At 44.1% G+C, this 22,905-nt stretch overlaps 1 protein-coding gene across 1 annotated transcript in view; it reads left to right on the top strand.

Annotated features, from left to right (window-relative positions):
- The window catches only part of LOC121839159 (alpha-2-macroglobulin-like), a 33,295-nt gene that overhangs the window by 6,731 nt on the left and 3,659 nt on the right, over positions 1–22,905 (top strand). Inside the window, 20 exon segments of the mRNA XM_042296555.1 lie at positions 447–596; positions 2,129–2,278; positions 2,487–2,574; positions 5,644–5,775; positions 5,778–5,808; positions 7,852–8,077; positions 8,250–8,376; positions 8,505–8,626; positions 8,714–8,765; positions 8,836–8,919; positions 9,056–9,232; positions 10,145–10,220; positions 10,438–10,594; positions 10,754–10,828; positions 10,966–11,128; positions 13,191–13,381; positions 13,656–13,871; positions 14,061–14,185; positions 15,458–15,548; positions 15,679–15,747. Of these exon segments, the coding sequence (XP_042152489.1) occupies positions 447–596; positions 2,129–2,278; positions 2,487–2,574; positions 5,644–5,775; positions 5,778–5,808; positions 7,852–8,077; positions 8,250–8,376; positions 8,505–8,626; positions 8,714–8,765; positions 8,836–8,919; positions 9,056–9,232; positions 10,145–10,220; positions 10,438–10,594; positions 10,754–10,828; positions 10,966–11,128; positions 13,191–13,381; positions 13,656–13,871; positions 14,061–14,185; positions 15,458–15,548; positions 15,679–15,747 (2,502 nt within the window).

Below are 22,905 nucleotides of genomic sequence, written 5' to 3'. Positions count from 1 at the left end.
ATGAAGATCCACACACAGAAATACAACACCACCCTCTCTGATACTAACGTTAATTGTGGTTTTGTAATAGAAAATATAGGAGAACTTGGGCTATAGCACAGTATGGGAAAATATGCCTATTTGCATGTCAACAAACTAAACTGGACCCAAACACATGCTAGATGCACAAATAAACAATAGAGCAATGTAGAAAGATCAACACATTATAAAACATAATAAGCATGAGCGACCTACAACCGAAAATTGCCTAGCACCACAGACAAAAGCTAACACATGCTAATCGCTAATAAGCATGCTAAATAGTAATGCATTCCCGACGACAATGCTCATGCTGACGCTAAAGGGAGTACGCGAGCTAGCTAGCGACCACTTTAACACAAATGGTACATATTTACAACAGACACTAAAGGTGTATCATGTACACCTATGCATGTCCTGTGTGCCAGGTGTTTGTGGAGTTCTCACCCTCAAAAGCAGTCCCAGGGGAGGAGACCACCCTGCAGCTCTCGGCCCAGCCCGGCTCCCTCTGTGGCCTCAGTGCTGTGGACAAGAGTGTTCACATCATGGAACCAGGGAAGAGGCTGGATGCTAACAAGGTAACAGAGCTCACTGAAGTGAATGTCAACAGTCATACCACCATATAAACAGCTTTTGTGGTGCTGGCCACAACAACCAGCTTCAGGGGAATAAGAAGTGACTACAGTAGATATGGAGTGGGTCTGTTCACAGTGGGCCATTTGGTGTGCTGGAAAGCATATCCATATTGGTACTTAAAGTGGAAATGTGAGTTATAGATCTACGTGAATGCAAGTCTAAGAAGCAGTATATCTGTTCTGTGTGCTATTTCTATTTTACTTTTGGTTTTGTACACCATCTTCAAACAGCTGAAACACCAATATTTCACAGTGGTTTAGATGGTACAATGATTCTCTACACTATACTCACATGAGTCAGCAGCATACACTACCGTTCAAAAGTTTGGGGTAACTTAGAAATGTCCTTGTTTTTGACAGAATCACTTTTTTTGTCCATTAAAATAACATCAAATTGATCAGAAATAGAATGTAGACATTGTTAATGTTGTAAATGACTTGTAGCGGGAAATGGCAGATTTTTTAATGGAATATCTACATAGGTGTACAAAGGCCCATTATCAGCAACCATCACTCCTGTGTTCCAATGACACGTTGTGTTAGCTAATCCAAGTTTATCATTTTAAAAGGCTAATTGATCATTAGAAAACCCTTTTGCAATTATATTTGCACAGCTGAAAACTGTTGTGCTGATTTAAAAAATATATATATTTCACCTTTATTTAACCAGGTAGGCTAGTTGAGAACAAGTTCTAATTTACAACTGCGACCTGGCCAAGATAAAGCATAGCAGTGTGAACAGACAACAACACAGTTATACATGGAGTAAACAATAAACAAGTCAATAACACAGTAGAAAAAAAGAAACAATAAAACTTATCGTCTTTAGACTAGTTGAGATTGAGAATCTGGAGCATCAGCATTTGTGGGTTTGATTACAGGCTCAAAATGGCCAGAAACAAAGGACTTCTGAAACTCATCAGTCTATTCTTGTTCTGGGTAATGAAGGCTATTCCATGCGAGAAATTGCCAAGGAACTGAAGATCTCGTACAAAGCTGTGTACTACTCCCTTCACAGAACAGCGCAAACTGGCTCTAACCAGAATAGAAAGAGGAGTGGGAGGCCCCGGTACACAGCAAGAGGACAAGTACATTAGTGTCTAGTTTGAGAAACAGACGCATCACAAGTCCTCAACTGGCAGCTTCATTAAATATTACCCGCAAAACACCAGTCTCAATGTCAACAGTGAAGAGGCGACTGGGATGGGATGCTGGCGACCGGGATGCTGGTCTTCTAGGCAGAGTTCCTCTGTCCAGTGTCTATATTCTTTTGCCCATCTTAATATTTTACTTTTATTGGCCAGTCTGAGATATGGCTTTTCTTTGCAACTCTGCCTAGAAGGCCAGCATCCCGGGGTTGCCTTTTCACTGTTGACATTGAGCATTTCTGATTAGACAAGTCCAAGTAGTCACTGCCTTCTGTTTGGTGCCCAATGAACAAGGTCATTTCACGTCTCCTTATTATCTCATTCCAGATATTTGATTTGTTACCAGTCAAGGAGACAACATACATTCCCTACGAGCTTGAAGATCCAGTGTCATGTTTACGTGTAAGACCAAGGAGATATTTAAAACTATACCTAGATGGACTAACTGACAGAAATGGACCTTTTGAAGTTTTTCAGGTAACTTCTTCCTTGTTTTCTCTTAACTTGAAGCCTGTTTTCACCTCTCATAAGAATCAGTTACCATTCCGTTACCATGCATTCATCTTCTTAAATTATACATTTCTAAAATAGCCTTTTTGAGGCAAAAATACATATAGAATAGAAAAATTAAACGGAGACATTCATTAATTTTGAACTCTCTTGTTTGTGATTCTGATATTTGTAGAACCTAGGACTGAAGCTGGCAACTAACTTGGTTATAAGAGTACCTTCCTGCCTAAGTTACAAGGGGAAAGAGTACCATCGCCCCTATGGTGAGATGTCCTCCTTACCACGTCTTTGGTGAATCTTGGGAAATGTATGGTTTTTGTTATTCTAACATAGCTTGTGTTAGTTTTTACTCTGTTGTTTAGAACCTATGAAAAGCTCAAGCCAAGTTTATTCAACCATAGGGTCAGACAGCTGAACAGACAAAGACATAGCCACACAAATCAAATCAAACTTTATTTATCACATGCGCCGAATACAACAAGTGTAGACCTTACCGTGAAATGCTTACTTGCAAGTCCTTAACCAACAGTGCAGTTCAAGAAGAGTTAAGAAAATATTTACCAAATAAAATAAAAAATGATAAAGTAACACAATAACAATTTTATGGGCTTTCCTCTGACACCGCCTATTATATAGGTCCTCGATTGCAGGAAGCTTGGCCCCAGTGATGTACTGAAGATGCCGAGAAGTTGCCATACCAGGCGGTGATGCAACCAGTCAGGCAGGATGCTCTCGATGGTGCAGCTGTAGAACTTTTGAGGATCTGGGGACTCATGCCAAATCTTTTCAGTCTCCTGAGGGGGAAACGGTTTTGTCGTGCCCTCTTCACGACTGTCATTGTGTGTTTGGACCATGATCGATCGTTGGTGATGTAGACACCAAGGAACTTGAAACTCTTGACCTGCTCCACTACAGCCCCGTCGATGTTAATGGGGGCATGTTCGGCACCCCCTTTTCTTGTAGTCCACGATCAGCTCCTTTATCTTGCTCACATTGAGGGAGAGGTTGTTGTCCTGGCACCAGTTCTCTGACGACCTCCCTATAGGCTGTCTCATCGTTGTGATCATTGTTGTGTCATCAGCAAACTTAATAATGGTGTTGGAATCGTGTTTGGCCACGCAGTCGTGGCTGAACAGGGAGTACAGAAGGGGACTAAGTACACACCCCTGAGGGGCCCCAGTGTTGAGGATCAGCGTGGTGGATGTGTTATTGCCTACCCTTACCACCTTGGGATAGCCTGTCAGGAAATCCATGATCCAGTTACAGATGGAGGTGTTTAGTCCCAGGGTCCTTAGCTTAGTGATGCGTGTTCGTGGGCACTATGGTGTTGAACGCTGAGCTGTGGTCAATGAACATCATTCTCACATAGGTGTTCCTTTTTTTCCAGGTGGGAAAGGGCAGTGTGGAGTGCGATTGAGATTGCTTCATCTGTGGATCTGTTGGGGCGGTATGCAAATTGGAGTGGGTCTAGGGTATCCGAGAGGATGCTGTTGATGTGAGCCATGACCAGCCTTTCAAAGCACTTCATGGCTACCGACGTGAGTGCTACAGGTGGTAATCATTTAGGCAGCTTACCTTCGCTTCCTTGGGCACAGGGACAATGGTGGTCTGCTTGAAACATGTTGGTATTACAAACTCAGTTAGGGAGAGGTTGAAAATGTCAGTGATGACACTTGTCAGTTGGTCAGTGCATGCTTTGAGTACACGTCCTGGTAATCCATCTGGACCCGCTGCTTTGTGAATGTTGACCTGTTCAAAAGGTCTTGCTCGCATCGGCTACTGAGAGCGTTATCACACAGTCATCCGGAACAGCTGGTGCTCTCGTGCATCCTTTGTATGCATCTCAGCGTGTGGAGCAAAGGTAGTCTAGAGTTTTTCTCCCCCTCTGGTTGCACATGTGACATGCTGGTAAAAATGTGTTAAAACTGATTTAAGTTTGCCTGCATTAAAGTCCCCGGCCACTATGAGCACCGCTTCTGGGTGAGCATTTTCTTGCTTGCTTATGGCCTTATAGTTGGTTGAGTGTGGTCTTAGTGCCAAGATCGGTCTGTGGTGGTAAATAGATGGCTGCGTATAATACAGATCCGAACTCTCTTGGTAGATAGTGTGGTCTACAGCTTATCATAAGGTACTCTACCTCAGGCGAGCAATGCGTTAAGACCTTAATATGAGACATCGCGCACCAGCTGTTAATGACAAAACGACACACACCCCTACCCCTTGTCTTACCAAAAGTAGCTTCTCTGTTCTGCCGGTGCAGAAGTGAAACATCAGTGAAACATAATATATTATAGTTCTTAATGTCCTGTTGGTAGGATAATCGTAATCATAGGTCATCCATTTTTATTTTCCAAAGATTACATGTTAGCAAGAAGAATTGATGGAATTGGGAGTTTATTCGCTCGCCTACGGATTCTCAGAAGGCAACCTGATCTGCGTCCTCTTTTCCTCCATCTTTTATTCATGCAAATGACGAGAATATCTTTCTCGTTCGACTCGTTAAAGGAAAAAGCTTCTTCCAGTCCGTGGAGAGTAATCCCAGTTCTGATGTCTAGAAGTTATTTTTGGTCATAAGAGACGGTAGCAGCAACATTATGTACAAAATAAGTTAAAGTATAAATTACAAACGCGAAAAAATGAACGAAATCGCACAATCAAATCAAAGTTTATTTGTCACGTTCGCCGAACAGTGAAATGCTTACTTACAGGCTCTAACCAATAGTGCAAAAAAGGTATTGGGTGAACAATAGGCGAGTAAAGAAATAAAAACAACAGTAAAAAGACAGTGAAAAATAATAGTAGTGAGACTATATACAGTAGCGAGGCAATAAATGTAGCGAGGCTACATACAGACACCGGTTCGTCGGGCTGATTGAGGGCATGTAAAACGTCGACATCCTCTTCGGCACCACAGGCATTGGTATTTAACCCTTCCTCCTATGCTGGGTCTCCTCCTTACACATCGGAACAGCCAGTTGCTAGACAGAACTTTAGTGATATCTGTTCTTACTCAATTCATCTGACCTGATCTCAGCCCAAATACCTCACTCCTCCCCAACTCACGGCTGTCCTGTTGACTTGTACCAGACTGTGGCCCTTCTCCTTCCCATGGGATTCCTGATGTCTAACAATAACATGTTCTCACAGAATGGAAATGTTCTACATTCCCTCTCTCCCTCAGTGATATGGATATTTCATTTTTTCAAGTTTAGAAGTCAGAACCCATCACCTGATTAAACCAGTCCGAACACTGCACGCATCACCGTTGAAAGCGGCATTCAGTCTGGTTTGACCAGGCTGATTCTAACACGAGAATGACTGTTTTGTTTTAGTATACTACAGAGAAGAACCCAAACCTATAGCCGCGAAGAGCATGGTTCAAGCTGGACCTGGTGCAGTACCCGGTGATGGATTTAGTGCCGCTCCAGCTCCACCACCCATACAGACATTCCGTACGTTCTTCCCGAGACATGGATATGGGATCTTGTGGAAGTTGGGTAAGAGCACTGCACAGTGAGGCTGTTGCCTTATAGATTGGATGGCAGGACATCACAAAAATAATGCTTGTGCATCGTTGAGGCAGAAGGCTGTGTGATGTTATCATTCTGAACGGTCAGATAGTTAGCAACAATGACAAGATCCTGCCATGTGAAGAATAGTCGATGGCTCGTTGTATCTTGTTATTGATACCATGTTTTGAGTCATGTCTATGCTAATATGGCAAAAATTCTTTAGCTAGCTAACCAACAACTGTAACGATGCATTTGAGATACAAGTTCTCATTGTACAAATGTATTTACGTTTTCAATAAACATTTGGAGGCAAAATATAGTTTACTTGTTGTCAACAATCTAAGCCAACCCTGTCTGCTTTGCCCCATAAGTTGCGTACGTGTCGGTTTTGTTGCAAAACAACCAACCCGCCTATATCAAAACATACATTAGTGGTCCAGATTAGGAACCTGTACCTCATTAAACTGCAGTACAGAGTAGAGGTGCGTGGTGTAAATTTATACATTTTTTACAGTCAACATCACTCCGTAAAGGGAAATATAGTATTCTTTCTACCAAAGATATCTTCATATATTTCAGGATGTTGCGTATCCCTGAAATAATCAGAATTAATGTAAACATAGCTTGTCCCAAAAAAATAGTCTCTTGGCACAACTTACCCCACAGTACAGGGTAAGTAAGCTGCCTACAAATGTCTGTACTGAATTAAATATTACCACTACTTTTTTAAACCATAGCTAGGTTTCCATCCGATTGGGGACAGATATCCATGCAAATATTTTTTTAAATCTGCATAAACACAACATGCATATTTGCCCACCAGAGATGTTTCCATCAAATTTACTATATGATGAGATTATTATGGACATTATTTTTATTTGTCAAATGACGGCCAAGCATCCATCATCATGTCACCAGAATAAAACCCTCAATATTTATTTTAAAAGAGCATCAACCTCATCACCTTGCACTTTCACCATCTTATGAAGTTCTTCATAATTTATTTCATCTGTAGCCTAATACTTTCCCTAGTCGTAGTGGGAGGACCGCATGATTCCAAGTTTTACTTAGATATGATGGTTATTATATCAATATTTGCGCATAAAAGCGTTTCTACCGCCATTTGTCACATAATTTGTTTTACTGACACAAAAAGGTCCCACCTTGTCTAGCATATTTATTGGGGTCAACAATTGAACATTTTTACAGACAAATGATCTGTTTCCATCAGGCCATAAAAATGTTTATCCGACGTACTTTATGCGCGCAAAACGGTTGGATGGTAACTTGGTTCATATCTCTCTATTTCCGAAACACAATTCAACACAAACACAACAGCTTTGTCTTTTAAGCGTTTTAAGCATTTTTTAACACAAGTATAAAACCTAACAAACGCTTTGTACTTTAAAAAAACAAACACTTTTAACACAGGCCAGGCCTGTTACGTCATATCCCAGGGATAACCTCTTGCATTAAGGGTTGGGCGGATTACTTGAAAAATGTAGTCCGTTACAGTACTTGAGAAATAAATTCATCAGCAATGTAATCGATTACTCAAAATGAGTAACGTAATCCGATTGCCTTTTATTACTTTTGGATTACTTTCACTCCTAACACTAGATATTTTAAAACGTTTAAAAACATTAATCTAATACAGCATTATTTTATTTATTAATGTGAGTATTTCCAAATTGGGAACTAGTGTGCTATCCATTCGATGTAGCTTGTAGAGACCCCAAATTATGTATAGAACAATCTTAATTATCTACTTTAGATACAAGGATCATGAAACCTCAAACACAATAAATTAATATCTGTTTTTGGACATAAGTTGCTTGCCACTTTTTCCATGAGGTTTCTTCCTTTACAGACTCCATCAAATGATTACCTCTTACTAAATATTTGGTCAAATTATACATTTTGTGTATGGGTTCCTAGAAACAAGTGTGGCTCAATTTACCCATTTGGCTAAATGTTTCTATTTTCACTTAGTGGCTTTCTGTTTGACCTTTGACTTCTTTATGACAGGGAATCTGGAACACTAGACATTCCCCTTACAGTCCCAGACACCATCACCACCTGGGAGACAGAGGCATTCTGCCTGGCCCCTGGCGGCTTCGGTCTGGCTCCTCCTGTGGAGATCACTGTCTTCCAGCCTTTCTTCCTAGAGCTCACCCTGCCCTACTCCATCATCCGTGGAGAGCATTTTGAACTGAAGGCCACTGTGTTCAACTACCTGTCCAAGTGCATCATGGTACGGCACTGCATCATGATCGTTTCTTGAGTTGTTTCATGAGTTTCTTGAGTTGTATAAAATGTTGTGTTTTGTTGCAGTTTGCCTAGTCAGTGTTTATTTATTTTTTATTACACCCAGTGTATCAGTCTTTGGTTTTCCATGTTGTCTTACAATTGTTCCTCTTGGGCAGGTTTCTGTGACTGCGGCTCCTTCCTTAGACTACACTCTCACACCCCTGAATGATGTCCAGTATTCATCATGCTTGTGTGCCAATGGACGAAAGACCTTTAGTTGGACAATGGCACCCTCTGTCCTGGGTAAGTCACCAGTCTCCATTCAACTGTTCAAACAGCAGAATGGATGTTAATCTGAGTTGTGTATTCTCAGTCAGCGTATTGGATGTTGTGTAACCTGTGTTGTGCTCTGTCTGTCAATGTGTGTGTAGGGGATGTGAATGTGTCCGTTAGTGCAGAGGCTGTCCAGTCCCACACTGCATGTGACAATGAGATCGTGAACGTACCAGAGAGCGGACGAATCGACACAGTTACAAAGAGCCTGCTAGTGAAGGTATGTAGTCTACTGCTGTTATGGAACTTACTGATGTACAGATACCATCTAGTGCCTTTGACTGAAAACAATCTCCTCTCCTCTCAGGCAGAGGGAACAGAGAAGACCGACACCTACAACTGGTTGCTGTGTCCAACTGGTCAGTAATGTTGAATGTTCACTTTGATTGAACTGATCATCTCCATTCATCTTATCATCTGTGTCCACAGGAGAAACTCTGACAGAGGAGGTGGAACTGCAACTCCCCAAGAATGTGGTAGATGGGTCTGATCGAATTTCTCTCTCAGTCCTGGGTAATATACCATTGTATCATTTAGAGGTGTAGTGAGTTTTTGAGGCATAGTGGTGGGAAAAGCAACCCTTCTCCAGCAATAATGCTGCTGTTTGCTAAAGAGGTCAGTCTTACAGAAGTCCCATGTTTCTCTGTAGGGGACATCCTGGGTCGGGCCCTCAAGAACCTGGATGGACTGCTGCAGATGCCGTATGGGTGTGGAGAGCAGAATATGGCCCTCCTCGCCCCCAATATCTACATACTCGAGTACCTGAGGAACACAGAGCAGCTCACTCCAGCAATTCGAGACAAGGCTAACACGTTCCTCACTAGTGGTAAGAGTCCCTCAACATATAGATCGTATTGATTAGACACCAAACGGAAGAAAACTGACTGAAACAGGGCAGGATTTGTCCAATCAGAACCTTTTTTTTTTCATTGAATAACATTTTTTTTACGTTTCACCACAGTGTGCCCTAATGACTATGACCCTGCTATCATGTAAATGATAGAGCTCCAGCAGAGATGACATCACAGTGTCTTATCGACAGTGCATCACTGACCCAGCACATGTAGGGACTTCGGGATGTTTTCCCACTGAAATAATTTGATCAGAGAATATTGAGGATGCATCCCAAATGGCACGCCCAGGGTTGGGGAGTAACTGATTACATCTATAATCTGTTCCATGTAATCTGATGACCAAAAAAAAGGGTCATTGTAATCAGCTACCAGCTAAAATATTGTAATCAGATTACAGGTACTTTTCAAAATCTAGATTATTGCCAATTTAAATTCAGAAAGAATGTTTGCTGAAAAACACATTGACACCTTTCTGTTTCCTCAATGACATTCAATTCAGCATTGAAAAGGCTGTTTGAGTTTGTTTCACCTGAGCATTTCTGACCACAAGTCACCAAATGTGTTTGAGGGATACTTTATCTTCTATGCTTCTTAAGGGGAAAGTCATCCAAAAGTAACAAAGTAATCAGATTACGTTACTGAGTTTGGGTAATCGACAATTTATGTTACTGATGACAATTATGGACAGATAACTAGTAACTGTAACGGATTACCTTTTAGAAAGTAATCTACCCTACCCTGCCTATTCCCTACATAGTGCACTTATTTTTTCCTGGCAAAAGTAGTGTACTATATACGGAATAGAGTGCTACTTAGGGCATACACTCAGTGACTATAAAAAACATTTGGTCACTTTATTGTTCACTCTAAAAACACACCGACAGGTTACCAAAGGCAGCTGAACTACAAGCATTTTGATGGTGCGTACAGCACATTTGGACAAGGCTCGGGGAATACTTGGTGAGTATAGTGTTTTTCAACTACTGGTAAACACATTATAACTGTTTGTTTCAATTAAGTATTGACCAATCAAATGGCATTGTCTCTGACAGACCATGGATGTGACATAAGTTAAAATAAGCTGTCATTGCATGTAAGGTCAAGCTCTAAGTCATGTTTATGACAACCTTATGTGGGTATTATGACGGGACATTCAAATCAAGTTCTCTTTCCACAGGCTGACTGCTTTTGTCTTGCGATCCTTTGGCAAAGCACAGTCTTTCATTTATATTGACCCGGCGCAAATGAAAGATTGCATGAGTTGGTTGGAAAGTCAGCAAGGCAAACATGGGTGTTTTGTCAGATTGGGGAAACTCTTTAATAACAGAATGAAGGTACTTATTGCTATCAAATGTATAATTGATAATAAACTTAAGGAAGATGGAAGAAGATGTAGTTGTGTGTCTCATCAGACCAGCCATGAAGTTGTGAATGATGCTTTCAACAGAATTGTATTTTAATACACATTGTAGTATTTTGACATTGTTTTATAGGGTGGGGTGACAGATAAAGTCACACTGACGGCCTACATCACTGCTTCAATGCTGGAGCTCAACATGTCAGTGTCGGTAAGTAGCATCTCCACAAAATATTTTTATCTGGAAATAGCCAAAGAAATAGGCATAAGAATAGGTGTTACCGTTAGCAGATCTGAGACCAGGCTAACATGTCTCTTAATGTGCTGCTCTGTTATTTTGTGCTCCAGAATCCTGTTTTGTACGGCAGTTTGTCTTGCCTGAAGAACTCCATCAGTGATTTGTCCAACACCTACACTACTGCTCTGCTGGCCTACACCTTTACCCTGGCAGGGGACATGGAGACCCGGGCCCAGCTTCTGCAGCACCTGGACACGGTCGCAATACGAGAGAGTGAGACATATCCTTTTTTTTTTTTGGGGGGGGTAGATCAGCTTACAGATAGATTGTAGCTTCCATCAATGTAATTGTCTGCACTATTTCCAATCCCCCATATTTTTTTTTTGTAAATATATAAAGTACCAGTCAAAAGTTTGGACACACCTACTCATTCAAGGGGTTTTCTTTATTTTTGTTATTTTCTACATTGTACAATAATAGTGAAGACGTCTTCAAAGCTGAGGAGTTGACTTCTAGTGGATCGTGTTGATACTAAGTAGAATGTAGAATAATCGTGAAGACATCAAAACTATGAAATAACACGTATGGAATCATGTAGTAACCAAAAAGTGTTAAACAAATCTAAATATATTTTATATTTGAGATTCTTCAAAGTAGCCACCCTTTGCCTTCATGACAGCTTTGCACTCTTGGCATTCTCTCAACCAGCTTCATGAGGTAATCACCTGGAATGCATTTCAATTAACAGGTGTGCCTTGTTAAAAAGTACATTTGTGGAATTTCTTTCCTTAATGTGTAGTTTTTTAAATCAATTAGTATATTTGAGTTTAACCACAGTATTTGTTGTATTATATGTTCTGTCTATTCTGGTGGTTTAAACTGAAATTGCAAACAACTTTCTATGGCTTGTTTTAAAAATGGTGATATTTTGGAGATTATTTCATTTTCAAATAACCGAAAGTGAGAGGTTGCAATCTGAATAAAGGGAATAGGCCATTATTGAACATGGGGTGAGACATCCTTACTAATCTGATAGAGAACCAGTTCGGAACAAAGTATAACTTTTGTATGACTGACTTTTACTGAGGAGTGGCTTCCGTCTGGCCACACTACCATAAAAGCCTGATTGGTGGAGTGCTGCAGAGATGGTTGTCTTTCAGAGTGACCATCGGTTTCTTGGTCACCTCCATGACCAAGGCCCTTCTTCTCCTATTGCTCAGTTTGGCCGGGCAGCCAGCTCTAGGAAGGGTCTTGGTGGTTCCAAGCTTCTTCCATTTAAGAATGATGGAGGCCACTGTGTTCTTGGGGACCTTTAATGCTGCAGACATTTTTTGGCACCCTTCCCCAGATCGGTGCCTCAACACAATCATGTCTTGGAGCTCTACAGACAATTCCTTCGACATCATGGCTTGGTTTTTGCTCTGACATGCACTGTCAACTGCGGAACCTATTATAGACAAGTGTGTGTGCCTTTCCAAATCATGTTCAATCAATTGAATTTACCACTGGTGGAATACAATCAAGTTGTAGAAACATCTCAAGGACGGTCAATGGAAACAAGATGCATCTGAGCTCAATTTTGAGTCTCATAGCAAAGGGTCTGAATACATACATAAGGTATTTCTGTTTATTTTTAATAGATTTGCAAAAATGTCTAAACCTGTTTTTCGCTTTGTCATTATGGGGTATTTTGTGTAGATTGCTGTAATGTAACAAAATTTGGAAAAAGTCAAGGGGTCTGAATACTTTCCGAAGCCAAAGTCTTGCTTGCCATTTCAAATAATATTGAATTTATTTTGCTAATAATTTTAAAGACAGGTCACTAGGTATAGGCAAGACCATAAGCAAATAGGTTAACTGGGATAATCAGGGTTATTTTTCCACAAATAGACGGTAGCAAGATGGTAGCAAGATCTTATCTATTTTTGCAAACTTTCTATAAACATTTATTGGAGTGAGAATTTCTTTCTGGATATGTATACCGAGTATATGTTTTTTAGTGGTTACTGGAGGTTGATCTGAAAAATGAGTTCCACATCATCGTCAGACCATTTTATTGGTAAACTACCCAGTAATGTAAAAGTTGTATTTTTTAGGGATGAAATATGTAATATAGTACACATAATTTGGTTGTAATCCAGAGAGGTTTGTGCTGTCTTGCCTTGATTGTTCTTACCTGGGCAATGTAGTAATCACAAAAGTGTAAACCATCCTCAAATCTGGCACATTAGTCTCAATTAAATTAGTATTTCAAAGAACTCAGGTGTCTGTCATATTCTGTATAATGATGAATGAGCTAGGCTCTGTCTCTCTCTGTGTGTTCCTCATCCCTCAGGTGGTCTCCTGCACTGGACTCAGACCTCCTCAGAGACCTCAGCCTCCCTGGCAGTGGAGATCAGCTCCTACGTTCTGCTGGCTTCCCTCAGTGCCTCCCCTCTGTCTACCACTGACCTGGGCTACGCCTCCCACATCGTCAGGTGGCTGGTGAGACAGCAGAACGCCTACGGAGGCTTCTCTTCCACACAGGTATACTTCCAAAACACATTTGGCCCGAAATGGCAATCTGTGCTGTGCACTAGTAGTGAGGCATTATTACCTTGATTTCACCACAGGCATGTTATGTGCTTCTTGTCATGTCAAGCCAGGTGAAACTAACTACCGCTGAAATGGAGCCAATAAATGATAATGAATAGATATGAGAAATAGCCACTCTTGAACTGAACTAATGTAAAATGAACCTTTCTGTAAAATGGGATAGCTCCATTCATTTTGAACACATTTGTCTGTTGTTTGTGTTTAGGACACAGTGGTGGCCCTCCAGGCCCTGGCTCTCTACTCCACCAGAGTGTTCAGTAGAGAGGGCACCAGCACAGTGACAGTACAGTCTCCCAGTGGGGGACAGCACCTCTTCAATGTGAACCAAAACAACAAGCTTCTCTACCAGGAGCGTGCGCTGCAGGACACAGAAGGGAAGTACACGGTGGAAGTGAAGGGCAGTGCTTGTGCCTCAGTGCAGGTCAGTGAAGACACTCCTCCCAATCCTTTGTGGCAAGATCTGATTTATATATTACTGTGAAGTCCAAACATTTAAGAAGCTTTGTCTGGCTTGATATCTAGTTTATGAAAAGTTTTTAAAAATCAAGCTTGTAAAATGTATATTTTTAGACAACCTTGTTCCCCTGACCACTTCTTCCCTCTTTCCCAGGTGGCGCTCCACTACAACATCCCTACTCCTACTGACAGCACAACGCTCAGCATCCAGGTGAAGACAGAGGTGGACTGCAACAGCAACTCTTTGAGACCCAGAGTCACGCTGAACCTCGAGTCTCAGTAAGAATGAATGACACATTTGCGTTTACTGAAGCATTATTTCAATCAGGTCATTGATGACACTCCAAAGTGTTATTATAGAGCATGTCTAAAAATGTTTTTGACCCAATTCTATTGGTGTTTTTGTACCTACAGTGCCCTTCGTAATTATTGCGACTAAGAAACATGTTTTTCTTATTTTGGCTCTATAATCCAAACGTGTGGATTTGAAGTCAGGATATTTACAGGTTAAGTCAGGGTATTTACAGCACTTTTTGTACATAGTCCACCTATTTTAGGACACCAAAAGTATTGGGACAAATTCACTTATGTGTATTAAAGTAGTAAAAAATGAAGTACTTGGTCCCATATTCACTCTACAAATTCGTTGGATGCATTTTCTGTTGGTTTCAGATTATTTTGTGCCCAATAGAAATGAATGGTAAATAATGTATTGTCATTTTGGAGTCACTTTTATTGTAAATAAGAATATAATATGATTCTAAAAATGTGTATATTAATGTGGATGCTACCATGATTACAGATAATCCTGAATGAATTGTGAATGATGATGAGTGAGACCGTTACAGACGCACATATATTATACCCCCAAGACATGCGAACCTCTCACCATTACAATAACAGGGGACGTTGGTAAAAAAGAAAAAATGGGGGGATATTTTAGCATCTGTAACTTTTGTGTCTGTAATATGGATGTGTTTAGAAAAATATTATATTCTTATTTGTAATTAAAGTTACTCTAAAATGACACAATACATTTCTATTAGGCACAAAATAATTTGGAACACAACCAAAACAACTAAAACAAACAGCAAATGAATCCAACACATTTGTTGTGACAAGGTTGATGTAGTCATTATATGCTCTGAATATGGGACCAAATACTTAACTTTATACTACTTTAATACACATATGTACATTTTTCCTAATAGCCTACATTTGGTCCCCTAAAATGGGGGACTATGTAGAAAAAGTGCTGTAATTTCCAAACGGTTCACCCGGTATGGATGCAAATACACTGAAATGAAAGATGACAGTCTGCACTTTAACCTCATAGTCATTGTTTGTTAAAAAAATGCTTCACTGTCCCAATAATTAGAGGGCACTATATGTATAGGTTATTTAATTTCTAGTTTGGACCTAACAGTAAGAAAACATATCAGGAAACCTGGTATTTTTGGTGGTAAAATAATCAAAGTATCCATTCATTTGATTTTTACAAGCACTTGTCAAAATCTAACTTTGATGTCAGGGGCCTCTTTTCTTGCACAGATATTCTGGAAAGGAGCTGACCACCAATATGATAATTGTGGATTTGAAAATGCTGTCTGGATTTGCTCCAGACCCAGACTCTTTGGAGAGGGTACGTTTTTTTGTCATAACATACTTTTATGGTGTTACCTGTGGCCTTTTTCCATGACAAATATTTTTCACATGAAAATGAACTTTGTTGTCAATGCAAGATGAATAACATGTATGGCTTGTCTTCACAGCTGAGGAGGTCATTTCAAGTGGATCGTGTTGATACTGAAGATGACCATGTGTTAATGTACTTGACAGAGGTAAAACCAAAATATCCATTCTATCAACTTTGCACAAATCTTAGGGCAACATATGTCCATTGTTTTTGTCAAAATTGGTCAAGATCAGTAAAGTTGGTTGTGAATTTTCTTTCACTTTGGAAATGTGATTGTTTTCAATTAAAATGGCCAATAAAATAATTGCTTCTTAGAAAATAGCAGATTCTCAAGCAAGAAAATACAGAGCAAGAAAGAGGTTAAACCTGCACAAGAAGTTTAATGTTTTAGTTTTAGTGTATGTGTTTCTCTCTCTTGGAAAATTTGGCAAGGATAGGAAAAAATCTAATTTAAGGCAGCAAAATGTGCAAGGAGTGTTTAGACTTTCACTAGTGACTGTCACGCCCTGGTCAAAGTATTTTGTGTTCATCTTTATGTATTTGGTCAGGCCAGGGTGTGGCATGGGGTTTTTGTAATTGTGGTGTGTTTGTCTTGGGGTTTTGGTGGTGGTATTGGGATTGTAGCTTAGTGGGTTGTCTAGCAAAGTCTATGGCTGTCTGGAGTGGTTCTCAATCAGAGGCAGATGCTTATCGTTGTCTCTGATTGGGAACCATATTTAGGCAGCCATATTCTTTGAGTTTGTCGTGGGTGATTGTCCTTAGTGTCCTATGTGTACTCTCTGTTAGTTTGCACCAGATAGGCTGTTTCGGTTTTGTTTATTGTTTTTTGTAAGTTCGTGTTTCTTTGTTGTATTAAACATGGATCGCAATCGACACGCTGCAGTTTGGTCCGACTCTCCTTCATCACCACTAGAAAACCGTTACAGAATCACCCACCAACCAAGGACCAAGCGGCGTGGTAAACAGAGGCAGCAGCAACAGCAGCAGCAGGAGAAGCGACAGGTGCAGCAGGAGCAACAGCAGCAGCAGCAAAGGCAGCAGCAGGAGCAAAGGCAGCAGCAGGAGAAGCAACAGAGGCAGCAGCAGCATTGGGAGAGGCTGCACTCTTTGGATAAATGGACTTGGGAGGAGATCCTTGACGGACAAGGACCCTGGGCAGAGCCATGGATGGAATTGGAGCTGTCGGCGAAGCAGAGTGCTGAGTCTGAGAGTGTGGAGGATGTATTGGACAGAGTAGAAAGAAAGGTGTGGGCTTGGCATAGCATGCACGGCATACCAGTGCCAGCACCACGCATCAGGCCTACAGTGCGTCCCACCTGTTCAGCGCTGCCGGAGCCTTTCTCCTCTACAGCGCTGCTGGAGTCTTCCGCCTGTTCAGCGCAGCCAGAGCCTTTCTCCTCTCCTGCGCGGCCGGAGTCTCCCGCCTGTTCAGCGCAGCCAGTCTACAAGGAGCTGCCAGTCTGTAAGGAGCTGCCAGTCTGTAAGGAGCTGCCAGTCTGTAAGGAGCTGCCGGTCTGCACGGAGCTGCCGGTCTGCACGGAGCTGTCAGTCTGCAAGGAGCTGTCAGTCTGCACGGAGCTGCCAGTCTGCACGGAGCTGCCAGTCTGCACGGAGCTGCCAGTCTGCACAGAGCCGCCAGAGCTGCCAGTCTGTAAGAAGCCGCCAGAACTGTCAGCCTACATGGAGCAGCCAGAGCTGTCAGTCTGCATGAAGCAGCCAGAGATGTCAGTCTGCATGGAGCAGCCAGTCTGCATGGAGCAGCCAGTCTGCAAGGAGCTGTCAGTCTGCAAGGAGCTGTCAGTCTGCAAGGAGCTGTCAGTCTGCAAGGAGCTGCCAGTCTGCACGGAGCTGCCAGTCTGCACGGAGCTGCCAGTCTGCACGGAGCTGCCAGTCTGCACGGAGCTGCCAGTCTGCACGGAGCTACCAGTCTGCAAGGAGCTGCCAGTCTGTAAGGAGCTGCCAGTCTGCACGGAGCCGCCAGAGCTGTCAGCCTACATGGAGCAGCCAGAGCTGTCAGTCTGCATAGAGCAGCCAGTCTGCATGGAGCAGCCAGTCTGCAAGGAGCTGGCAGTCTGCAAGGAGTTGTCAGTCTGCAAGGAGTTGTCAGTCTGCAAGGAGCTGTCAGTCTGCAAGGAGTTGTCAGTCTGCAAGGAGCTGTCAGTCTGCAAGGAGCTGTCAGTCTGCACGGAGCTGTCAGTCTGCAAGGAGCTGCCAGGCTGCAAGGAGCAGCCAGTCAGCACGGAGCCGACAGAGCTGTCAGTCTGTAAGAAGCCGCCAGAGCTGTCAGCCTATATGGAGCAGCTAGTGCCGCCAGTCTGCCCAGCGCCGCCAGTGCCCCCGTCTGCCCAGCGTCACCAGTCTGCCCAGCGCCGTCAGTCTGCCCAGCGTCGCCAGTCTGCCCAGCGCCACCAGTCTGCCCAGCATCGCCAGTCTGCCCAGCACTGCCAGTCTGCCCAGCACTGCCAGTCTGCCTAGCGTCGCCAGTCTGCCCAGCGCCGCCAGGCTGCCCAGCGCCGCCAGATCTGCCAGTCAGCCAGACTCTTCCAGATCTGCCAGTCAGCCAGACTCTTCCAGATCTGCCAGTCAGCCAGACTCTTCCAGATCTGCCAGTCAGCCAGACTCTTCCAGATCTGCCAGTCAACCAGACTCTTCCAGATCTGCCAGTCAACCAGACTCTTCCAGATCTGCCAGTCAACCAGACTCTTCCAGATCTGCCAGTCAACCAGACTCTTCCAGATCTGCCAGTCAACCAGACTCTTCCAGATCTGCCAGTCAACCAGACTCTTCCAGATCTGCCAGTCAACCAGACTCTTCCAGATCTGCCAGTCAGCCAGACTATTCCAGATCTGCCAGTCAGCCAGACTCTTCCAGATCTGCCAGTCAATCAGACTCTTCCAGATCCGCCAGTCAGCCGGGATCTGCCAGAACTGCCAGTCAGCCAGGATCCGCCAGTCTGCCAGGATCAGTTAGATCCGCCATTCAGCCAGGATCCGCCAGTCTGCCAGGATCCGTCAGTCAGCCAGGATCCACCAGTCAGCCAGGATCCGCCAGTCAGCCAGGATCCGCCAGTCTTCCAGGATCCGCCAGAAGTGCCAGTCAACCAGGATCCGCCAGTCAGCCAGGATCCGCCAGTCAGCCAGGATCCGCTAGTCTGCCAGGATCCGCCAGTCTGCCAGGATCCGCCAGTCTGCCAGGATCCGCCAGAACTGCCAGTCTGCCAGGATCCGCCAGTCTGCCAGGATCCGCCAGAACTGCCAGTCGGCCAGGATCTGCCAGTCGGCCAGGATCTGCCAGTCGGCCAGGATCTGCCAGTCGGCCAGGATCTGCCAGTCGGCCAGGATCTGCCAGTCGGCCAGGATCTGCCAGTCGGCCAGGATCCGCCAGTCTGCCAGGATCAGTTAGATCCGCCAGTCTGCCAGGATCCGCCAGTCTGCCAGGATCCGCCAGGATCCGCCAGTCTGCCAGGATCCGCCAGGATCCGCCAGTCAGCCAGGATCCGCCAGTCAGCCAGGATCCGCCAGTCAGCCAGGATCCGCCAGTCTGCCAGGATCCACCAGTCAGCCAGGATCCGCCAGAAGTGCCAGTCAGCCAGGATCTGCAGGAACCACCAGCCAGCCAGGATCTGGTAGATCCATCAACCTGCCTGAGCTTCCTCTCACTCCTGAGCTTCCTCTCACTCCTGAGCTTCCTCTCACTCCTGAGCTTCCTCTCACTCCTGAGCTTCCTCTCACTCCTGAGCTTTCTCTCACTCCCGAGCTTCCCCTCAGTCCCGAGCTGCCTCAGTCCCGAGCTGTCCTTCAGTCCCGATCTGCTCCTCAGTCCAGTGGGGTTCTGGGTGAGGACTACTAGGCCATGGTCGGCGGCGAGGGTGGACTATCCAGGGACGAAGGGAGAGGGGACTAAGACATTAAATGAGTGGGGTCCACGTCCCGCGCCGGAGCCGCCACCATGGACAGACGCCCACCCGGACCCTCCCTATTGTTTTGAGGTGCGTTCGGGAGTCCGCACCTTAGGGGGTTCTGTCACGCCCTGGTCAAAGTATTTTGTGTTCATCTTTATGTATTTGGTCAGGCCAGGGTGTGGCATGGGGTTTTTGTAATTGTGGTGTGTTTGTCTTGGGGTTTTGGTGGTGGTATTGGGATTGTAGCTTAGTGGGTTGTCTAGCAAAGTCTATGGCTGTCTGGAGTGGTTCTCAATCAGAGGCAGATGCTTATCGTTGTCTCTGATTGGGAACCATATTTAGGCAGCCATATTCTTTGAGTTTGTCGTGGGTGATTGTCCTTAGTGTCCTATGTGTACTCTCTGTTAGTTTGCACCAGATAGGCTGTTTTGTTTATTGTTTTTTGTAAGTTCGTGTTTCTTTGTTGTATTAAACATGGATCGCAATCGACACGCTGCAGTTTGGTCCGACTCTCCTTCATCACCACTAGAAAACCGTTACAGTGACTGTATATATATTTTGATGTACTTGTGGTGACATACAGTGTATTTGGAAAGTATTGACTTTTTCCACAGTTTATTACAGGCTTTTTTTTTCCTACCCTATAATGACAAAGAGAAAACAAGTTTTTAGAAAATGTTGCTAATTTATTAAAAACTGAAATACCTTATTAACATAAGTATTCAGACCCTTTGCTCTGAGACTCAAAATTGAGCTCAGGTGCATCCTGTTTCTACTGATTATCCTTGAGATGTTTCTACAACTTGATTGGAGTCCACTTGTGGTAAATTCAATTGATTGGACATGATTTGGAAAGGCACACACTTGTCTATAGTAGGTTCCGCAGTTGACAGTGCATGTCAGAGCAAAAACCAAGCCATGAGGTCGAAGGAATTGTCCATAGAGCTCCGAGACAGGATTGTGTTGACGCACCGATCTGTTACTTCCGGCGCCGACAGAGATGGCCGCCTCGCTTCGCGTTCCTAGGAAACTATGCAGTGTGTTGTTTTTTTACGTGTTATTTCTTACATTAATACCCCAGATCATCTTAGGTTTCATTACATACAGTTGAGAAGAACTACTGAATATAAGATCAGCGTCAACTCACCATCAGTACGACCAAGAATATGTTTTTCGCGACGCGGATCCTGTGTTCTGCCTTTCAACCGGGACAACGGAATGGATCCTATGCGGCGACCCAAAAAAACGACTCCGAAAAAGAGGGAAACGAGGCGGTCTTCTGGTCAGACTCCGGAGACGGGCACATCGTGCACCACTCCCTAGCATTCTTCTCGCCAATGTCCAGTCTCTTGACAACAAGGTTGATGAAATCCGAGCAAGGGTAGCATTCCAGAGGGACATCAGAGACTGTAACGTTCTTTGCTTCACGGAAACATGGCTCACTGGAGAGACGCTATCCGAGGAGGTGCAGCCAGCGGGTTTCTCCACGTATCGCGCCGACAGAAACAAACATCTTTCTGGTAAGAAGAGGGGCGGGGGCAGATGCCTTATGGCTAACGAGACATGGTGTGATGAAAGAAACATACAGGAACTCAAATCCTTCTGTTCACCTGATTTAGAATTCCTCACAATCAAATGTAGACCGCATTATCTACCAAGAGAATTCTCTTCGATTATAATCACAGCCGTATATATCCCCCCAAGCAGACACATCGATGGCTCTGAACAAACTTTATTTGACTCTTTGCAAACTGGAATCCATTTATCCGGAGGCTGCATTCATTGTAGCTGGGGATTTTAACAAGGCTAATCTGAAAACAAGACTCCCTAAATTTTATCAGCATATCGATTGCCCAACTAGGGGTGGAAAAACCTTGGATCATTGTTACTCTAACTTCCGCGACGCATATAAGGCCCTGCCCCGCCCTCCTTTCGGAAAAGCTGACCACGACTCCATTTTGTTGATCCCTGCCTACAGACAGAAATTAAAACAAGAGGCTCCAACGCTGAGGTCTGTCCAACGCTGGTCCGACCAAGCTGACTCCACACTCCAAGACTGCTTCCATCACGTGGACTGGGAGATGTTTCGTATTGCGTCAGATAACAATATTGACGAATACGCTGATTCGGTGTGCGAGTTCATTAGAACGTGCGTTGAAGATGTCGTTCCCATAGCAACGATTAAAACATTCCCTAACCAGAAACCGTGGATTGATGGCAGCATTCGCGTGAAACTGAAAGCGCGAACCACTGCTTTTAATCAGGGCAAGGTGACTGGTAACATGACCGAACACAAACAGTGCAGCTATTCCCTCCGCAAGGCTATCAAACAAGCTAAGCGTCAGTACAGAGACAAAGTAGAATCTCAATTCAACGGCTCAGACACAAGAGGCATGTGGCAGGGTCTACAGTCAATCACGGACTACAAGAAGAAATCCAGCCCAGTCACGGACCAGGATGTCTTGCTCCCAGGCAGACCAAATAACTTTTTTGCCCGCTTTGAGGTCAATACAGTGCCACTGACACGGCCTGCAACGAAAACATGCGGACTCTCCTTCAATGCAGCCGAGGTGAGTAAGACATTTAAACGTGTTAACCCTCGCAAGGCTGCAGGCCCAGACGGCATCCCCAGCCGCGCCCTCAGAGCATGCGCAGACCAGCTGGCCGGTGTGTTTACGGACATATTCAATCAAACCCTATACCAGTCTGCTGTTCCCACATGCTTCAAGAGGGCCACCATTGTTCCTGTTCCCAAGAAAGCTAAGGTAACTGAGCTAAACGACTACCGCCCGTAGCACTCACTTCCGTCATCATGAAGTGCTTTGAGAGACTAGTCAAGGACCATATCACCTCCACCCTACCTGACACCCTAGACCCACTCCAATTTGCTTACCGCCCAAATAGGTCCACAGACGATGCAATCTCAACCACACTGCACACTGCCCTAACCCATCTGGACAAGAGGAATACCTATGTGAGAATGCTGTTCATCGACTACAGCTTGGCATTCAACACCATAGTACCCTCCAAGCTCGTCATCAAGCTCGAGACCCTGGGTCTCGACCCCGCCCTGTGCAACTGGGTACTGGACTTCCTGACGGGCCGCCCCCAGGTGGTGAGGGTAGGCAACAACATCTCCACCCCGCTGATCCTCAACACTGGGGCCCCACAAGGGTGCGTTCTGAGCCCTCTCCTGTACTCCCTGTTCACCCACGACTGCGTGGCCACGCACGCCTCCAACTCAATCATCAAGTTTGCGGACGACACAACAGTGGTAGGCTTGATTACCAACAACGACGAGACGGCCTACAGGGAGGAGGTGAGGGCCCTCGGAGTGTGGTGTCAGGAAAATAACCTCACACTCAACGTCAACAAAACTAAGGAGATGATTGTGGACTTCAG

Source organism: Oncorhynchus tshawytscha, linkage group LG14 (assembly GCF_018296145.1).
Source record: "Oncorhynchus tshawytscha isolate Ot180627B linkage group LG14, Otsh_v2.0, whole genome shotgun sequence".
Taxonomy (NCBI): Eukaryota; Metazoa; Chordata; class Actinopteri; order Salmoniformes; family Salmonidae; genus Oncorhynchus; species Oncorhynchus tshawytscha.
This window is presented reverse-complemented; position numbering and strand designations above follow the sequence as displayed.